General features: G+C 34.4%; 1 protein-coding gene across 1 annotated transcript in view; it reads left to right on the top strand.

The window, feature by feature from the left end:
- The window catches only part of Cals (calsyntenin 1), a 103,636-nt gene that overhangs the window by 80,899 nt on the left and 1,603 nt on the right, over nucleotides 1–21,134 (top strand). The window contains exons 2-19 of the mRNA XM_085953945.1: nucleotides 6,439–6,599; nucleotides 7,217–7,338; nucleotides 8,225–8,433; nucleotides 8,895–9,041; nucleotides 9,607–9,822; nucleotides 10,205–10,285; nucleotides 10,369–10,551; nucleotides 11,907–12,034; nucleotides 12,201–12,378; nucleotides 12,541–12,678; nucleotides 12,841–12,973; nucleotides 13,883–14,076; nucleotides 14,619–14,800; nucleotides 14,923–15,039; nucleotides 16,444–16,581; nucleotides 17,089–17,245; nucleotides 17,475–17,665; nucleotides 17,959–18,061. Coding sequence (XP_085810071.1) covers nucleotides 6,439–6,599; nucleotides 7,217–7,338; nucleotides 8,225–8,433; nucleotides 8,895–9,041; nucleotides 9,607–9,822; nucleotides 10,205–10,285; nucleotides 10,369–10,551; nucleotides 11,907–12,034; nucleotides 12,201–12,378; nucleotides 12,541–12,678; nucleotides 12,841–12,973; nucleotides 13,883–14,076; nucleotides 14,619–14,800; nucleotides 14,923–15,039; nucleotides 16,444–16,581; nucleotides 17,089–17,245; nucleotides 17,475–17,665; nucleotides 17,959–18,061 — 2,778 coding nt within the window. The remainder of the gene's footprint in view (nucleotides 1–6,438; nucleotides 6,600–7,216; nucleotides 7,339–8,224; nucleotides 8,434–8,894; nucleotides 9,042–9,606; nucleotides 9,823–10,204; nucleotides 10,286–10,368; nucleotides 10,552–11,906; nucleotides 12,035–12,200; nucleotides 12,379–12,540; nucleotides 12,679–12,840; nucleotides 12,974–13,882; nucleotides 14,077–14,618; nucleotides 14,801–14,922; nucleotides 15,040–16,443; nucleotides 16,582–17,088; nucleotides 17,246–17,474; nucleotides 17,666–17,958; nucleotides 18,062–21,134) is intronic.

Raw genomic sequence — 21,134 nt, 5'->3', positions numbered from 1 at the left:
ATTTTTAACTGCCGTATTTATTATAATACAGCGAAGAATAACATTTCGAAAAACCTACCGCGGACAGCACATCTTTTGTATGGAAACTTAACGCGCCGATCGGGTTAATTTAATTACGCACGAACAATGCACAAAATACTTCACGGACGCCGATAATAATTATATGAATGTTTCTATTGAATTAACAGTGTTTTAATGCACGTTAATTATTATTTATTATAAAGTCTTTGTAACCCTCGAAGACTTATTTTTATGTACAGGTATTCATTATTTTATTCCTCTTGTATGTTTGGGTTTGCGTAAGGTTCATAGATAATAATTATTAGTAGTCAGTAATCAGTGTAATCACTAATCACTAATCACTAACCAGAATATAATTTTGAATTTATCAGAATACTTCGGTGAATCACGGAGATCGTTGCACCGTGAAATACAGAATCTTCATATACCGTGTTTACCATCGATCTTTCCCTGGATAATGAACTGGTGAATGCTGTAATTTGTCCACTAATATAAACGAGGACGCTCCGTTGCGCTCGTGAGGACGTTGTCACCCTGTAAGTCACAGGGATTTTCAGTAGACAGCTGTGTGGCCACACATCGAAGGTCTCACCTTTCTATAATATGTCTTCTTCTTTCAGTGTTCATACCTCCGTAACATAATAAAAGACGAACCATACGTAATTCGTTGTATACATTTTTTGAGACTGATTTCTCATTGACGCATGAGTTCAATTTTTCAAAAAGTAATTTAAAAGTACAAGTAAACTCCAATTGTACGTAGGTAGATACAACGGTTTTTTAACGTATTTTTCGGTTCGATATTATCGAAACGATTTGCCGTATGTCAAACTGTGAATACTGTGTATTTTACCATGTGTATTGATCTTTTATTATATAAATTGTATATTCGCTGTTGCATCGAAAGAATGATTACCCCTGATCAATAAACGAATTGCGAATTACCATGGTAGTGTCCGCAATGAATGAAGACGTTTGATTGCATATTTTGTTCAAATTATTATCTACCATTTATTTGGGATTAATATTATCATTTATTTATTTATTTGTAAAGAGTATTGTGGCAATGCAGCTATTGGCCAATGCGCCATAATACAATACAAAATTATAAACAGTATGAAATTATGAACAGTATATGAAATAAATAAAGAGACGTAATTACTAACAACAACCAATATAAATAACACGAAAGAAGAAGAAAAAGTAGTTTCTTATGTAAATATTAAAACACAATTATTATAAATTTGACATATTTAACATGTCCACAAACATAATATAGTTAAAAAAAATCAATCAAATAGGTTAATCGCACGATACACGGCACTGCGAAACATCACATCCGTCCTGCAATGGGGTATCACGAAGACTTACTAAGAGACGAGTGATATTGGTGGACATTAAAATTAATATTTGTCAGTATAGACAGATTGTAAATAACCCACGAACAAGTAAATCTTGTCAGAGTTTAAATTAATGTACTACGAATATGAATCTTATTTATATAAATATTATAAATTAACCAATATAAAGTAAGTTAGTTATTATAAATTATTTGCTTAATAATGTCTGGAAGTATATTACGTAATGTTATTATCATATAATATAATATTTATTCATTGCATCGAACATTGGTCAAATTAATTTGCACTGAAATTTTTATAAATGACACAAGAGATAGATCGATCAAGATAGATCATTTATAGCTTTGTATTATTATTTTTATATTCTGGCACGACTTACATACAGTAAATAATGAAAACCGATAACTAGGTACTTACTTACCTACATACACGAGTACAGTAAACTATTTATTGCGGTTATGACGTTATAAATAAAATGTTCGAGATCGATGAAAAAATCCTCTCATGAACAAGTAATTTTATAACCAACCCTTTACCACCCGCCATATTCCTATTATATTAAACTTTGGCATTCTATAGTAACCAAGTTAATTTTCATTATAATCACAATCAGTATACAAATTCTTGCATAACTACGTTTGTTTATTATTATTATTATCCATTAATCAAATTACCTATCGAAGTTTTTATCTTGCTGTATTTAACATTATTTTTGTTTTTTCTTCTAATTTTAGTGAAGCTATTGATTTTATGTTAATTTATGAATAGGTACGCGCTGGATAATGTAGATTTTACATTAGTTGTGTTGCTTATAAATACTGTACAAAGTTCTTTTAATTATTATTGCCCGTGGCGCGATACGTTTTGATTTTCTAAAATGTATTTTTCGGAACTGATGTAGGTCACAGAAGTACCTGCGCGTAGTAGGTACTAACTACTAAACGACCGTTTCAAGCTGCCAAGCGAGTGATGGCTATTAGGCTTTGTGATCGAGAAATTATGAGAAATCTTGATTCTCGTTTCTCGAGATTTTTTAAAGATGTACCTAGTCTGGATATTATTATTTAATTTCTCTACTAATTCGAGTACCTACTTACTTATTATTTACTATCAAGGATAATTATTTTTTTGTAGAGTGGTTTTAATTGAATACATTATAAGTAGGAAGATCATATTGTAATTTTATTATTCGTGTAAGTCCGGAAGAGAAAGAACCATGAAATTGAACCGTAGGGTTATATTGATTTCGATCAATTTAATCCTTGAGTATTATTATTCGTCAAAGGAAAATTTAAGATGTACTCCGGGAAGAATTCAAAAAATATTTTCGAGGATTCTCGAAAATATCAATAAACCTTCCTTCCCATTTTTTATACTCCTTGAAGAGTCGTGGGAAATCGCATTGGCGATGCCGTGCCGTCGAGTAATATTGCTTTTCGAATATTTTCGCGAACTAAGAAACTGTATTCGTAACCGCAATTTAGTGTCGAGAAAAAGTTTGACAACTTCTTTTGTAGTTTGATGATAGTGGTTATTTTAGTTCCAAATTCGGCTGGCGGACAACTTTTATTGGTCCATCTGTGTAGAAGGCACCTATGGTGAGCTTTTAATAACATTCTCGCGTCGTAATATTCTTTTTGCGGAAACATCCCACTTATTCTAGGTAGGCACGTATAAATGTGTATTTATATTTCATTGTGGTAAAGGGTTTGCCGAAAGCAAAACAAGTCCAGAGTTTGTTTTATAATGTTGACACGGCTCTCATTATCACAACTGGACACTGCCGACGTCATCCTCCTCCCGGTCGAATTAATTCATATTCAAATTTACGCCGTGGTAACTAAAATTTGTCATTTCGCTTTGGCCGGCTCCCTGCCTCTGAGCAATTTTGCATTTTGGGCCATTTAGGCCCATTACCAAAACAAAAGGGCCACTCTGATATGGAAATAATAATCATAACCTCTGTTCCGGAGTAGTTTCGGCCTCATTTGAATAGTTGGGTACACGTCACACATAAGGTTAACGCGGGAGGGTCGCGAATTGTTCCATATAGATTTATATACATATATACAATATACTATTACGTTGTTAAAGTTAACATTCATGCATATCTTTATTTTATATTGACGGGTTTAGAATTGCAACGGGATCTCTTTTCAACAAAATACATGTAACTATTTTGAAATCAGAGCTTTGGTGTCATTTCAGTGTCCTGGACACGTATTGCTGTCCCGCAAAAATTCACAAATGATTGAGGAACTTGGGATGAATTTAATGATAAACATCCTATTGTTAATCTAGATAACTGTTTTGAACGCTTTGTTCTCAAAATAATCCATTATTACTATTCTACGTAGAATTAATATATTTCTTGATATTGAGAAATATTGATTTGGTACCTACCTGTCAGTAACGTGCGGTCACTTTTAAGTGGGCATGGTGTTAACAAAAAAAAACTGGACAAAACGCCACTGGTACATATTATAATTATTATATTAATATTGATTAGGTACGATATTAATGTTTTTGGTGTTTAACGAGTGACAAGCTCTTCCAAAACATTCAAATCGAATATTATGTTGGTATGAAAAAAATAACAATTTATACATAGAATTTTATGTGGTGTGTGTAATCCAATGTATGGAGTAAAATTCGTAATATTTAACTTTTCATTCAAAGCATTTCATTTTAATTTTAATCCCTGGTTCATTCATTCATACATAAATGTACCTAGTTGTCTATGTGGTTTTTTGAAAGCTATTCTTAAATCATTATTTATATACTTGACTGATAGGTAGGTAGGTACTCACCAATTGCGTGAAAAATGATTTCAACGAATTGAATCACATATATTTGATTAACACATGCGTATAAAGTGTGGTTATTTTTTACATCCCTATCAATTTGAATGTTTTGTCTAAACTTGTACTTACCCCTTTATATACTAAAATCACACATAAATGTGGCGATATACCTAACTCATATGACTTCTTTTGGCAAAGATGGTGTTGTAAACGTTTATAATCGCATATTTAACTTTCAAGACAATTTACTCACCTGTGTCCTCTTAATCCTCAGCCCTTCGATTAAATTGTATTTCGATTTATTGTACTTCTATCTGCGTGATCTACACCTGGTCATTGTAATTTTACAAAATACAAACTAAGAGTTTGTTCTCATTACCAACACTCCCACTCAGTACCCAGTTATTTGCATTTTTGCGAGAAATTCTATTAATATTGCGTCGCCAATTTCATTAAATATCTTGCATCAACTACAATATGTTATTGCTGTTATCCGTGGTTATTGGCAGTGTACATAATTGGAAATGTGTACTTACCCTTTTGTTTCATTCTTTGCTATTTTATTAGTAATACGTTTACATAGAGTAGGTATATTTCCACGTATTATTCAAAAGATAATTCGATTTTGAATCATATAAATATTATTTTTCCAATGACGTTGGATAACTTCTGCTATTGAGACAGAACCTGATGTAAGGCTTAAGCCGCGTTGACACGGCCCAAGTACGATCCGAGTACACTTAGACCGAGTGCCACCCAAGTGACAGCTTCATACTAATTATTCTTATCCAAGCTAACTTGGATGAGTAGGACGCGGTCCAAGTAGCTTGGATAGGACTGGCAGGAGTAATTTGTATGAAGATGTCCCGTACGAGTGCGCTTGGATGGCTCTCGGTCCAAGTGTACTTGGATCGTTTCAACACGGCTTTATTGATTGTATTGGTTGCAAGTAATACATTTTATGCTGAGATTTATTTTCCGGTGAAGTGAAGTAAATCCCGTGGTAGGTATTTGTGTTACCAGTTTAAAACAAGTTTTTTTTTGTATAAATACAATGAATTAAAATATCTAGATCAGTGACACACAACATTATCCCAGGTATGACATTTTTCAAGGTCAACAAATATCACTGTTACTGATAAAACTCTCTTGAGTCTAGATACCTATGTTTTTATTTTTAATCAAAACAGGCCGCCATCGTTCAATGCGCCAACGCACGAAAATAATATTGTTCTATTACGGCTACCAATCAGTGTTGCCAACCGTACTATAATTATAGTACAATACTATAATTTTGATTCTGCAAAAAATGTAAAATACTCTAATTTTACGCGAAATATGCCGAAATACTATAATTTTAAAGGATTTAAGCCGGAAAATGTTCCTGTACTATATTTTTTTACAGAAATACTATAATTTTTACGCCTTTGTACTATAATCAGCATAGAAAAAGATGGCAACACTGCTACCAATTCTACTAATCAAGTGTTGTAGGTAATATTATATAAAGTTAATATCATCCCTCCCGGTATAATTAAACGACCTTATATTAACCCCATTATTTTGATTACAACTTTATTAGTTGTTTTATCTTTGTGTTAAGTCAAAATGACAATATCGAAGAATCATGGAAGGTCGGTTACAGTTTAACAGCAATGGTGTAATAATATTATCGTTCACTGTGGAGTTTTTATTTACGCAGAGGATAAGCAATGGCAGACATTTTAAATTGACTAAAGTCTGTTTATTTGAAAAGCAATAATGTCGTTTTATTGCGGTATAATATAGTTGGCAGTGAGGCGTAAACAGCTATATAAAATAATATACACTTCTCTTATTTATTTTATGAAAGTGGCGATGGGTTAGTTTACGATTGACTCCATAAAATAATAATGGCACGAAAATGATTGCATAATAGTGTGATTTAACCTGTAGGAAATAGGTGAAGGAAACCATTAATATTAACTACTTACTATCTATCAACCTGAATAGGTAGGTACGCACTCTGTACAGTGTTTCACACTCACGGTTCAAAGTGTGGTATGAGGTATACGATTACATACGTTATTGTTCAAAGTTTGATAATAATATGTTAGGTATATTGAATTCGTATATACAAAACATTGGCTTAAATCTTTAATATTCAACTAAAAATATGTTTCGATCTATTTGTTGATTGCTGATTACTTATTTTCGATTGAGTTCGCTAGTAAAGTGCACGTTATATTGATATTGTTTTCTTTTTGTTGCAGCTATTCCATATTTGGACCTGGTAGACTTGGAGAACGGCTATCATGGTCTGATCAAGGAGAACGAAACGATTGTGGAGGTGACTCCGACCATCAGAGCCAAGGGGGACATCTGCTCCTTCCTCATCCTCAACAATAAACATCATGGGGAAGCCCCATTCGAGGTATGCAGAGTATTAGTTGTTCTATTAATTTTATATTATGTTATGTCAAAATAATCCAAAGAAAAAATGTTTTTTTAAATTTTACATTTGATTTTCCTTGTTCATTATTTTAGTGACTTTTATACACTTTAATAAATGTCATTACACATCATATAGGTAGAAAAATGAAAAAGCAAAGACTAGATTTTGACTCTAGCATCATTATCATTAGAGAAAATATTAAAAAAATATGAAAAATTTTAATGTTAGCCCACATTTTTGATAATTTCTATATTCAGTTATTTATAAAATCAACATTATGAAAGCAAACTAAATACGAAGAGATACCAGTGCCGAAGGGTGGAAGTAGGCTGTTTAGACAAACGTATTTGTTTTTATTTAACTAAGGCTACAATGTATCTATTATGTATTTTTTGGTTTTTTTTATTATTTTTATTCTGGTGTTTTAACTACAGAGTATACATGTTATTAAGTATATTAAATTTAATTGCATCCTTACAGATATACTTTATCATCAAAAATTGGTTTCCATATTCCGCTTTTCAATTTCACAACCTGTAGAAATTTTATTAGGATGGTAGTGTATTTATGTACAATTTGTTTTTTTTTGTCTTTAGGTTGTCGTTACCAATGGTAACGAGGCCGCATTGAGGGTGCGTCACAGCTTGAACTGCGAAAAGAGACGCAACTACAAGTTTGACATTGCCGCTGTAGGCTGTGATGGAAGTTATTCCAATACGTATGTTCGATTTTCAACTGTCACAGTTATATTATTTTAAAAATAAAGACCCATTAAAAATATATATTATTACTACATCATTGTGATGAGTTCTTACACAATTGAAATTTTATTTCGTGTAAAATTGTGCACCCACGATGGCCGCTCGGCTTAAGCGTTGGCCTATTGCGTCGTGGGTCTCGGGTTCGAATCCTGGGTCTAACAAGTACACATATTGTTTTTCAATTTGTGTATGAGTCAGTGTATGGACCTAATAGGTTGAGCAAGTGGCTGACATCCATTTCTCGTAAAAACAAAATCTGTAAATATAAACCTCCATTATGTGGAGGCCCATATAATCCTATTAGGATCGGACATGGTCTAAAAAAAATTAAGTACTCAAATATGCTTGTCATGGAACATTTATTAAATGAAAAATGTTTCAATCACTCGGTAAAAAAAAACTATTTTCATTAATGTTGATTAATTTACAAGCTATTACGGACTGGCTTCTCCCGACTAACATGTTCAAAAATTTATGATACATTGTTTGAACTTTTAGTTAAGTTCAAACTAAGAATGGTAAATCAGCCACTGGTTGATTACCTTTTTGATTTTTAAATGACCATGTTTGGTTTATGTGTGGGCACCATGCTTTCTTTATTAGCATATTTGAAGGCTGTTGTAGACAAATATATCTATTCATAGTCTTCAATGATAATTGAAATTAATGAGTCTCATAGAATTAATTTGGGTTCATATTTTTTTACAGCTATGCCCTGTTATTTTAAATAGAAACTTTAATTACATGTATAAGTAAGTTTCTCTTTATGAAATATTTTAAATATCACGTGCTTTGTCGAAAGTTATAATGCAACAAAACTAATTTCTGCAATATCATTTCCAGAGCCGTAGTCCACATAACTGTAGTGGACATTAATGAATACCCGCCCGTTTTTGAGGAATCCTCGTATGTGCGCGAGGTGGAGGAAGGCAGGCTGTATCCGGAGATTGTGCGTGTCGAGGCCAGCGACAGAGATTGCACGCCGAAGTACGGCGATGTCTGCAAATACGAGATCCTAACCGCCGATCAACCGTTCATTATTGACAATGAAGGTGGGTCTATTCTCCTTGAGGAAAAGATTTGGCTTAGTTGATAATATTTATTGGAAAAATAAAAAGTTGTAATATAAAAATTCAACAAAAATTTCCTTTTACAATGTGTGTCTGTAGATTTATCTGTTAAATTGGCTAACAGTATAATGTTTCGAATTCACAAATAGATGCCAGCCATTTAAATAAAGCATGTTTCTACCTTATTTGCTTTAAAAACTACCTTGGAATTATCTCATATGAGAAGGCTGCATGAAAATGTCAAATAGTGTCATACTCCAGTGGGAAGTTCGAGGAAAGAGTAGCGTTGGAAGTAGACATAGTATGTCATGGCTGGATAATCTATGTTACAAGTATTCAGTAAAAAAGGAGGGCGATGAAGAAGAAGAAGAAGAAGTAACTATGTGTATTTGTTTTCTATATTTCTGCAATATTGTAAAATTTCATTATCTTTCTATTTGTAGGTGTGATCAAGAATACGGAGCCATTGGATTATGAGCGTTCTCACAACCATATCCTTTCAGTGGTGGCATATGACTGTGGCATGCGACAGTCTGTGCCTGTTATGGTCACCATCAAGGTTAATCGACAGTGCAACATGGGGTGGAAAGGTGACCGACTAACTTTTGATTTTATTATAAAAGTGCCTAATCAATCGTATCTAAGAAAAAAATACACAGTAATTTGAAATAGATTTCACTATGTTGATTTAGCCTCTATTTTTGATTACGAGATCTTTAGGGTTCTAACATACCTACTATGTGCTGATAAAACATTTATAATAATGTCTTTATTCTGATACAACTAACATAATTATTTTGAAATAGTTAATTTCTAGCTTCTATAATTTATTTTTCCAGTTGTGTCACTTCTAAAGAAATGTGATGTAAAATAATTATGATGAATACATCCTAATGCATTTAAGAGGTGCACTTATGTGGTTGTTTTCCTGATACCCATCAAAACTTATGGATTGATCATCGCTCATTAGTTTTCTTCTAACTCATTAAACTTTCATATTGCAATGGTTGAATGATTGAAAATAAAATCATTTGTTTACTGCTCACGATCTGATTACAATATGGCTTGCTTTTTGCAATGGAGGAGTCTAAATACTTTATATGCTTATTAATTTTGTTTGAACTGTCGTTAACCCTTCCTTTTGATTAATTCCAGGAGTGGCAGAACGCGTGGACTATCCTCCGGGTGGCGGTGCGCTCTCCCTCTTTCCTTCTGCAATGTTGGAGGAGTGCGCGGCTAAGAGATGTGCGGAAGGCAGCTCGACCGGAACAGCCAGGAGAATAAGGGCGACTGTTACTCTTCGAAGCTCGCACATCGGAAAGGGATGCGATAGAGATACTTATTCCGTTCACAGTCAGAGGAGAATTTGTGGTAAGGATATCTGATGACCAGCAACATTTATATTTTTTGTATACGAGTAGTATATCTGTGTGTAAATACCATTATCATCCTTGGCTCTACAATCTTTGACGGGTTTTGGCTTCCTCCAGAAACTTTAATAACCCATTTTTGCCCAATTTGTGGAGTGGCTGAGTTCTGTATAACTACATTCAATTATAGTATGGTACTATAATTTTATTCTATTATAATGTGCCAAGATAATATTATCAAGACTTTTCACTTATCAGTATAATGCAAAACATTTTGGTGAAGTTGTTAAACCTTTGCTCGTGGATTTTCCGTGACTTCATGTATACTATAGATAAAATTTGTTGCGATGGTTTTAATAATACTTTTTAACAAATGTTTGCAGGTGCCAACTCACAATCTGTTGATTTGCTGCCAAGTCCGGGAGTTGGATCAGAGTGGACTAAAACTTTGAAAACTGACGAAGGTATGATGAGTCTATTTGATATGATATGCATGAAGTTAATTTGTTATGATATGGATGAATTAATAAGAAATTAATTATTTCAGGACATGAGTCAGACCAAATATTCTCATTCGATGGCTTGACCACGGCTGCGGTGATTCCGGAGAGTGTTTTGAACCATTCGTTGGCCAGCACTTTCTCCATCTCCACTTGGATGAAGCATGCCGATCACCCAGAAATGGACAAGCACAGGAAAGAGCATATCATCTGCTTGGCTGACGATCACAGTTAGTACCTGCTCAAATTATATATCATCTTAAACTACTACTAGATGGATCTAAAAATGAGGACTAACAGAAGAATGTTTGAATTAAATTCAAGACATTTTGTTTTGCGAATCCATTTATAGCAAACTTCACAGTATCTTCACTCGAAATTTTACAAAACTGATATTGTTTCCAACACAATTTTACATTCTTTCAAACAGTCAATTACATAAATTATGTACTGTCTCAGTAATCCGCCACCCCAAAAACCAGACAAGTGTCTAATTAGTGAAAGCGGCGGAAGTGCATACATACAAAACATGGTAAAAATTAAAACAGGTATTTTGTAAAAATAGTTTTTGAGAAATTTGTACTAGCAAATTACGGTTTTATTTATAATCAAAATCAAGTATTTACTAAATTATCCGTATTTATTAACTGAATATTAAACAGTAAATCACTTGACACAATCAGTTGTTCAGTGAGGCAGATATTCTTGAATGGCTTAGGATTCCTGGCTTTCCCTATGACCAAAAGCTTCATTTTGTGTGTACCGGTTGCATTGGAGCACGTCATGATTGTGATGTGGTCCTTGGGGACTTTCCTCCCTGGTACATTACTTTCTTTGCGATGAATGTACATTTTACGAAGGAGAAGTTTCCATAATAAACTCGTCTCATCTGCGTTGTATACTTGTACGCGGCGGACTACTGAATTTGACAATCGAATACCGGCGAATTATAGAGCTTGATTTTGTGCTTTCAACTAGTAAAAATAAAGGCAGATTATAGTAGTTGTTGGATAGTCGAGCGGCGGATTATTGAGAGTGTACTGTATTATTGTTATTCTCAATACATGAAGTTGCTGAATTCGTATAGTTTTAATTTTACATGACATAATAAGATGATACTCTACAGATGATGGCGAATTATCTAACATTGTCATTTGATCCGTTGAATTGTGAGTAGTCAACTTTCGGATGTCAGTAAGCCTACAGTGTCTTATATTTATCATTGGGTGTCATTGAGAAGCTGTGTGAAGATAAACATTGGCAAGATTTGGCAGAACCTTTGCAGATAATACTAGGATATTTAGAGAATAATTGGATGAATAATCACAAATATGTCAAACGAGTGTGTCATCTGCACAAAAAGCCAAAACTCTGAAGATGACCTTTATAATCAAGCTGTGAAACCATGTTTCAATGAACATTCAGCATTCGAAACATTCCAGAAATATGACAATTGTGTACTTATATTTCGTACAGCTTGTTCTAGTCCCAACTCATTGGTTTAATGAAAACACTAAGCATTTTTAGATAGTGTAATTATTTTTTTTATGTTTATATTCAATGATATATTTTTTTTGTACTGCAGAAATGAATCGTCACCATTACGCATTGTTTGTAAGAAATTGCCGGTTGATCCTTCTCTTGAGAAGAGATTTCTCCGAGGGAGACCTCAACATCTTCCGACCTGCCGAATGGAGATGGAAGATTCCTCAGGTGATGTCACATTTTGTATTACATATCTATTTCAATATTATCTTTTTCACTAACTTGGCATATTGGTTATGTAATATAATATATTATATAACTTTTTGAATTAGGATTAAGGGGTTATTTGATTACAATATTTATTGTTATTTTGTAATTTTTGTGATTGAACCAGGTGTGCGACAACGAATGGCATCATTACTCGGTGAACGTCCGTTTCCCCAACGTGGAGCTGTTCATCGATGGCAAGGCTCACCATGCCGAACCCAAGAACCCTGAAGTTATCGATGACTGGCCTCTTCACCCAACTCGAGGTGTCACCACCACATTGACTGTCGGTGCTTGCTGGCAAGGTTAGTAATGACTGTATTATGTCGCTTACTCAATTGAATACTATTTGGAAATACTTTTATATTACGAATAGTTGTGAGCCATTCACTGTACCCGTATTCAGAGGGTTGAAGAATGAAGTGGTGATTTACCATTGTTAATTACATTCCGACTCATGTTTGTAGGATCTGATGCCAAGATGAAGCACTTTATGAAGGGATCTTTAGCTGGTTTGAATGTCCTCCTTAATACCGTTGAAGGACATCAGCAACTCAAATGCTTGGCTCAGTGCAGAGAGGGACTTAGCCTAGCCCCAGATCTATGTAAGTCTTTTTCAAGTATTCCCTTTATTTTATTGATCTTTTTTCTAATGTTCTACATTTTATATTGTACTACATTATTTATGGTTAATTTTTTTAATAGTCATAATATTATAACTTTTGATAAATTCTTGGCATGGATATTAATATTGGATTTTATTTTAGATCTAAACTCTGTATCGGTGGAAGGAGACAGCGTACAAGACTTAGAAACACTTCTAAGAAAAGTGAGCTATACCAATTCCAGAATGTTCCCCACGCCTGGAAGAAGAAACGTTCACATTGCTACAGCCATTACGTGAGTACTCTATGTGTATTGATATTTCATATTCTTACTGAAGCCAACAGTATTTCATTGTTCATTCTGGCAATATTTGCCATGTGCCAATAGACCAGATGAGTTTGTTTTGCTTTGTCAATTTATAAATATCTGCTGATTGGAATCACCAAAATATTTAAAAAAAAAAAAAAAAAAAGGTACCGTTCGGTTATACGGAATACAGCGGAAAACACATTTTGAAAATAGCCGATAAACTGGATTATTTGTTAGGTTAACCTAACCTAACCTAACCTAACCTAACCTAACCTAACCCAACCTAAACTAACCCAAACTAACAAATAATCCAGTATATCGGGTATTTTCAAAATGTGTTTTCCGCTTTATTCCGTATAACCGAACAGTACCAAACAAAATTTTGACTGCTTATTTTCCTTCTTTAAATTGACAATTTTCGCTATTAATTGATGCTATAAATATTTTTTTGAAGTAATAAATTTTGGTATATGTACATAATTTGGAACCGCCTCAAAAACACATCTATTAGAAAAAAAATTAAAAAATGTAGGTGCAAGGGGCTAGACTCGATCCTGCATCCATTGGATTCCGAGTTTGAGGCCTGCCAAGAATTTAATATGGAGATGGTATTTTGCGCTGCTCCCCCCACCATCTTCTGCAGTGAATAGAGAAAAACAGTATTGAAGTATAACATGAAAGTTTGTATCGTATGGCCAAATGCATAATCACACGTAAGTGAAGTGGCCTTAACCTTAACTGGTGGCAGTGAGAAAAACAAGCGATAGTAAGAATGTTTTAATTTGGCAACTTAGCTGTTATATTTCTGCATTTGACCATTAGGCTTGATAGATTTTGAATATATTCCATGAGCAAAAAGTAGATTTTGTAATGCATTTTATTTTTACATTCCAGGTGTGATAATGGTCGCACTGTGAAAGTACGTCCTGCGGAATCATTTGTGATGGTTCTTCAACCTCAGACTCCCACCATCCTCATCAACGGTTCTACCAACACTCCCTGCGACTATTCTCACTTTCGTTCCAGTGTCACAGTCTTCTCCGATGTCGGTGTCAGCGTTTTGAACTCGGATGGCACTGCTCCTAAGGGTTGGATTTTTTTTCTCATGTGATTTATATATTTTAAATTAACTACAGTATCTGAACATAAGAACATAATTGTTTATATCTTCCCAATTCGTTTCAATGACACTAAACAAAGAAATATCACGGAGAGTTGAGACCTTCCAGATGTGAATGTATAGACATTGCCTCAAAGTTATCCGGACAGTTGGTGACTATTGTTGATGGGAAAGAATCGAGAAGTTTTGCTTAGCTGCAAAACTACTCTACCTCAGCTACATTGACAGGAGTACAGCATTCCCCAGCTCATTATCTAAGGAAAGATCAACGGTACATGGAAGATAGGAAGACACTATATTTCGTGGCTTAGAATCTTTGTGGTTGTTACGAGTGCAGCTACATCAAACTGTTACAGGTAGCAGATGGACGATAAAGATCCTCCTGATAATCGCCGACTTCTTATAAATGACACAAGAAAAAGAAATTTATTAAAATGTATTATGTGACGCGTATCCGGTGTAATTCACTTGTTACAATCTATTGTATGTGTGCAATATTTTTTATTTCAGATAAGGCAGCTCAGAAATTGGACTCTTGCGTAGTGTCAGTGTACCCGGCTTTGAACCCTGATCATGAGGCTCTCGCCATTCGGGGCGCTTCCGACTTGCCCCTGCGGCATGATATTCGCGCCACTGTTTCACGTGACGGTGTTATCTTAGGTGGAGCTGATTCGGTCGACAGCTATCAACAGGTAACTGACCGGTTGACTTACTGATAGTACAAGTCGCCATTCTGTTATTTCTACAATGTATCAATAATTAGACCACCATGTATTTTATTTCAATTATTTATTTATGTTCTTTATTTTTTAAGGTCCTTCATCAAATCGAATATACCAACAAGAAACCGGCTTATTACCTCAACCGAGTGTTCAAGCTGACTTGCTCAGAATTGAACGGACGTTTCACAAGCAATGAATATGTACAAACGGTATGTACCTCTCACATACATAATATACTAATAATTAATAAATGTATGGTATGGTTTGATAGTTCGGGTGTAACAAGAAAGAACAGGAAAGGAGCCGAGCGAGACAGCCCAATACGACAAGCTATATAAACACTGTTGGCTATAGCTGTTATGGAACAGCGGGATCAACTTCATATAAACACTAATTATTTACATTTTAACTGGTTTTATTAGAATGTATATGATAACTTAGTAATAATATATAATGGATTATGTGTTTGACAATAACTCGTTGAACTGATTGAATACAGTGATTGAATGCAGTCGATGCTGATACTGACTTGGAAAGCTACTATAATTCTATATAAAACAAGTCAATATTAAGCATAGCATTCCCAGACCTTTAGGTCTAGGTTTAGATAATATCTTGTATGTTTTATTATAAAGCATACTATAATACAGAATGCTTGAAACAATGGGTGATAAAGCACACCTTATCAAATGTATTTCCAGACATTCATTATGCTGCATATTAATACAGTAGAACCTCGTTAATAAGAACACGGATAATTCGAAATTCGCCGTAATTCAAAATTTTCGCGAAAAAAAAGTCCCTTGAACATTACTTTCATATAAAACCATACCTTTAATTCGAATTTCCTGGAATAGTCCTGGCATATAAAAATATCCAATAAATCGTAATAAAGTACACTATTTCATGAGCCAGTCATTGAAAATTGTGACAGACTTTTCTTAAAACATCATAAATTACTTATTTTAAGATGGTAATAAAAATAATCTTGACATTTTATGACCCATTAACATTCGCGGAAGTGGAAATTTAGTTGGCACATCTATGATCGTAAACGATATTGATGAAAATCAAATTTTTTTTTATTTTAATATTTTCCCCCCATACATTTCATAATTCGTAATTCGATTTTTTTTTCGATTTTCGGTCCTGTGAAATTCATAGTAACGAGGTTTTACTGTACTTGGTATTGATACAGATTAATACAAAGACAGAGGTGCAAAACTACAGAGCTATACCATACCGACCATAGACAATATACAGTTTAGTAAACTTTTTGCTCACTGGAAGATGTGGTATCTGTGTATCCTACTCTCGCTGTTGTGCCACTTTCATTGTACTATTGCCACCTCACCTTCCTTGGCACTCCTAAAGAGGACTGGAGGTTAGCGAGCATTTTGAAAATACGGGTTATTATAGAGCGAAAACACAGTATTTGGCGCCAACAAATACAATATTACAAAATTACACTACATTATAATATGAAACTTGTAAAAACTCAAAATGTTATGTCGGGGCAGTACCCGGTGTCTTCGTTTGGTGATACTATCTACTTAGTATGATTTTTTCCATTTTTTGTTTTTTGTGTGATTTTTATGTTATTTCTTTTACAGTTGACAGTGATCCATCCACATTTGAAAGGAGTTGAACCTCATACAAAAGAGCAGCACATCGCGTTCCCGGCTAATCACCGCACAGAACTTCACACAGGCATGGCGGATAAGATGGACGCTGTAGATAGAGTTAGTGCTGTAAGCTATGACTATTTTTTATATTCTTACCAATGTCAATTTATATATTGTATGTTCGCTGGATCGATGAAATGATAAAGTTCTGCGGAAGTACGTGGCAACGCAACGCACAGGACCAAGAGAAGTGGAAGCAGCTTGGAGAGGCCTTCATCCAGCAGTGGATAGATTCAGGCTGATGATGATGGTGATGATGATGTTCGCAAATGTAGTTCAAGTATAGGCAAAGCATTTTAAAATTACGATAAGTTGAGGTAGTGCTTCCTACCTAACCTTTTTAGCGTAACGGGACACCATTTAAACTATAATATTTCCGTGATACACTTAGGATTACTTAGTTAGGTACCTATCATTTTTTGAAGTTATTATTTTTGTTATATTGTTCAACAATATCTTTCGGCATGCCTCCCAATCACTTATGTCATATCTGGGTAGCAGCTTGGGCTTAAGGTATTGAGTTTTATTTTAACTAATAAATGGAATGGTCATAATAATGTAATGTGTGTATAGGAGAGCCATCCGAGAGAGGTGTCTCACCAGGAGAAGCAGCGTCCTGCGGAGAAGCACTCGCTTCCCCAGCGGCAGTATGCTGCACACGTCATGCAGAGCCAGCACAGCGTGGAGATGGTCGCGCCACACACCACCGACACCCTTATCAAACAAAACAGTAAGCTTCGCTATTCATCATTATCTACACTTATTCATTTTTATTATTATTTGCCGACTGATTGATCTTCATAATTACTATGGTCGTTTGTTTCTTTATAAAAACTAGTACATAATCCCAAAATGAATAATTTGATTTAGTCCCCAAGATTTTACTGCAATTAAAATAACTTAATTAAAAATAATGTTTGGTATCAAAACGATTCTAATTCGGTGTTATATTTTTGCAGACCACGTTGTCCTGCTGATAGGAGTGGTGTGCGCGGGTTTCATTATCCTGGGTGTGGGTGTGGCAGCGGCGAGAGCGCGGCGCTCTCGGTCGGCTCGCTCCGAGCCCACGGCACCGACTCCTGCATCGCAGGACGCCGAGATGGCTTGGGATGACTCGGCTTTAACCATCACCGTTAATCCCATGGAGAGGGTGAGCTATCTTTGTCTACTTTCAGTTTATTAACAATAGATATTGCAAATCCTTAAATGTGTTGTAATCCTACTTTCATAACGTATAATTTATAATTTTTTTTTATTTCTCAAACGTGATCATAGTACTAATTTAAAATTGTATCAGAAATAATGTTTAAAAATTGAAAAATACTAAAAATCTCATTCATAAAATTTTTGTTTGATTACTTGATACGTAATGCTCTCTCTAAGTAGAAAACAATGACTAATTATGAAGTTTTAAATTGTAATTTGTCGTTTGCCTGATTGCAGAACGAGGAGGAGGTTCGCGAGAACGAGACGTCCGACGGAGACAGCTGCTCCGACTCGGACTCGGATTGTCAGCACGACTCTTCCGATGACGAGGATCACGATGGTATTTAGCAACTTATTATACTTTTAATCTTGACGATGTCATAGAAATCATGTTGACTGGTGGTCTTTTATGAATGGATGTGGTTTTTGTATTAGTTATTGAATTACTGTTAATTGTGTCAAGTATTAGATTATAGATAATGTTATTAATGTGGGAAATTATTGATATGTTTACAATTTATGGCTCAGGGTAAACTTACATTTGACATCAAAAAACAAACTACTCAGTGCCAGATGCAGAGGTTCGCTGTTAAATAAAACTATAAGGACAGGCGTGAGAAACGCATGTGGAAATTGCACACAAAATTCAAGCAAATATAGTATTTTATTACATTTATTTGTACGCTAGATAAAATCATAATTATGTGCACATTATGGTATTTGAATATTTTGACAAGTGTCACTTGTGTTTCTCGATTTTCCATTAATTAATGGTGCCACTATTGACTAAATGGTTAATTTTCACTACTTAACATCAAGCGGCAATTAAATGTGACCGAGCATCTGGTTCTTAGATTATATTGTAAAATTACATGACAACGAATTACACTTTTCTGAGTCTGGCGATTTTAAATGGACTAGTTTGTAACAATACTGAGTAACATGAGCCATAAATTATTGTGTATGTAATACAATTCATGAGCTATTATAGATGGAGTATGCATACAGCCGAGAATTATTTTAAAATATTTTAAAAGTAGAAGTCCAAGGAGTATTTCATAATTTAAGTAGATAAATGCTTAAGAATTTCAATTTACATCATTATTTGATAACTCCGAGCTTAGGCTGCTCTTGTAGGCTGTTATAATCTTGCTAAAATTCCATAGTGGCCGCATAGCCTTATTTATTTACGCTGTCCCTTCCTTAGAGTCAGCCCACAGACACGCCTCAAATTACCGGATAAACTCGGCAACAAGGGTTGCCGCAAGTTACCGCAGATTGTTACAAGCTGTCATGTTTATATGGAAACTTGTGCGTGTGTGGACTGGGCCTTATATGCGTATTGATTGTTCCAAAGTAATTTATTAAGTGAAAATTCAGGTCATTCGTTGTTCAGATATCCGTAAAATTCATTTTGGTAAATTCCAATTGTATTTAGTATCCGATTTTAAATGTTATTCTAGGCCTATGTATCGGTATTCATATAATTGAATATATCTCGATGTCATTAATATGTGTTAAGTTTCTTTTATAAATCGGTGCAATTTAATTCATATGAGTAATATATTATATTGCATGCTGTCAAGTGAATTGAATGAATTATAATGTGCCGTGCCCTTCCTTGTCTAGATTAATGATAAAAAGCGGTTATGTTTGTCGAATGCCTGTGTTTTGTGTCAATGTTAACATTTGGAAAAGTGGATGTTGTGAGGTTATGTAGTTTTAAATTTTGGAAAACATCGATATCATAGGAAGAATCTACCGACCTGTCAGGGGACCACATTTTGTATGAATCAAGGAGTGTGATCGCGGTTTCAATTACAATTTAGATAGTTTTGTGAAATCACTTGCGAAACTTGCGACTTGGTCCGAAAGAGGCGGGGAAACAGCAATAGACACGTTTTATTCCGATTTCATGAGCATTTGGAAATTAAATGCGGCCTAAACTTCTAGTTCAACGGTACAAACAATATAAATAAAATGTAACATTGAATTAATTTAGAGGTTATGAATCAAGATTGCATTAAATTTACTTATTAGAAATCTATTTTTCAATAGTATAATAGTAATTATATTAAATTGCATTTAGTTTTTTTAGTCGATTATTATTTCAATTGTAACACTAATATAGACTGAGGCTTGACCAGCATTGATTATTGTATACAAACTGTTTGAAAGTTGTATCAAAATGGTTTCTGAACATTTACGTATATGTTCTGATACAATTGTTCATGTATTTTTGTTTTCCGACGAAGATGAAAAACATTGTTCATATTATACGCTTAATGGTGTTGCAACCGAAATAGTTATCTATTAATCAACCCATCTGTAGAATTTAGTATTACTATTATACTATTGTAAGTCCATAGCGGTGTGGTATGGCCCAAATAGAAGATAAATAATTTAACCAACTATTTACCATCGTGATTTTATATCATGACACAAGGTTTCCGCCTAGTATGGTTGGCAGTTGTCGTAATATTACATCGGCATTAACAAAACAAATAACAATTGATTGTCTTGTCTCGCTTGTTGACCGACCGATGATCGGTTGCGCTTGGACCGTATTATTTATCTTGACTGGGTACTCTCTCTTTTCCCGTCAGCTCACTCCATTTTTGGACTATATTCAGTCAAACGGTAAGTGGGTGCCGTACAATGAAAGTACTCCATATTTAATTACGCATGATGCAAGTTATGTCAGTTTGTCCAGACAAGCCTAGAGGATCTCAATGTAATATCTATCGTCTTCCACGGCACCACATTTATCGAAATAGATTACATACTTGTATTTTGCAAATTCTTCAAATGATTCTTCAAACTACACTTGAATATTTGTTATGTTGCATTTTTGCTTATCCTGCTTCAGTGTTCATCCTGAAAATAATTTGAAATTGCGTACATGTAGTATGAATTATAATTAGTGTTGACTATAGAAAAATTTGAAGTGATTACATATTATGTTGAGCACCTGTAGGTTAGATCTAAGTATACCCAGTCAAGTGGCTAGTGTATTGATGTGGTAATTTACTGTTTATTTTATTTTGTTCTTTGTTGTGTTTGCTAATTTATTTAATTATTATTTAAATGCGGATTTTTTTTTGCACTCGCTTGAATTTGATATCTATTACAGAAATCGATGAAAGGATCAAATCATTGGATAAACATGACAGTTTATAGGAATCTGGTGAAACTGTAAAGCTAAACCAATTTAATTCGTTAATACATTGATCACCGTGGTCACCGGGTACCGGCACTGGGTTAATTCAAGAGCGCCATTGGGGTTACCGGTGACCGGCAAGGAAGACTATCTTTGAGTTTTTATTCAGAGCTGGCAGGCATGCGTACTATGTATTATCCCATATGGGGTGACCGGCATGGCTCTTTTGTATGTTACTGTAACTTGACCTGAG

The sequence above is a fragment of the Rhyacophila brunnea genome, unplaced genomic scaffold, assembly GCF_057557595.1.
Source record: "Rhyacophila brunnea isolate RB1 unplaced genomic scaffold, BYU_Rbru_1.0 scaffold_4, whole genome shotgun sequence".
Taxonomy (NCBI): Eukaryota; Metazoa; Arthropoda; class Insecta; order Trichoptera; family Rhyacophilidae; genus Rhyacophila; species Rhyacophila brunnea.
Note: the sequence above shows the minus strand (reverse complement) of the source record. Positions and strands in the feature narration are given on the sequence as shown.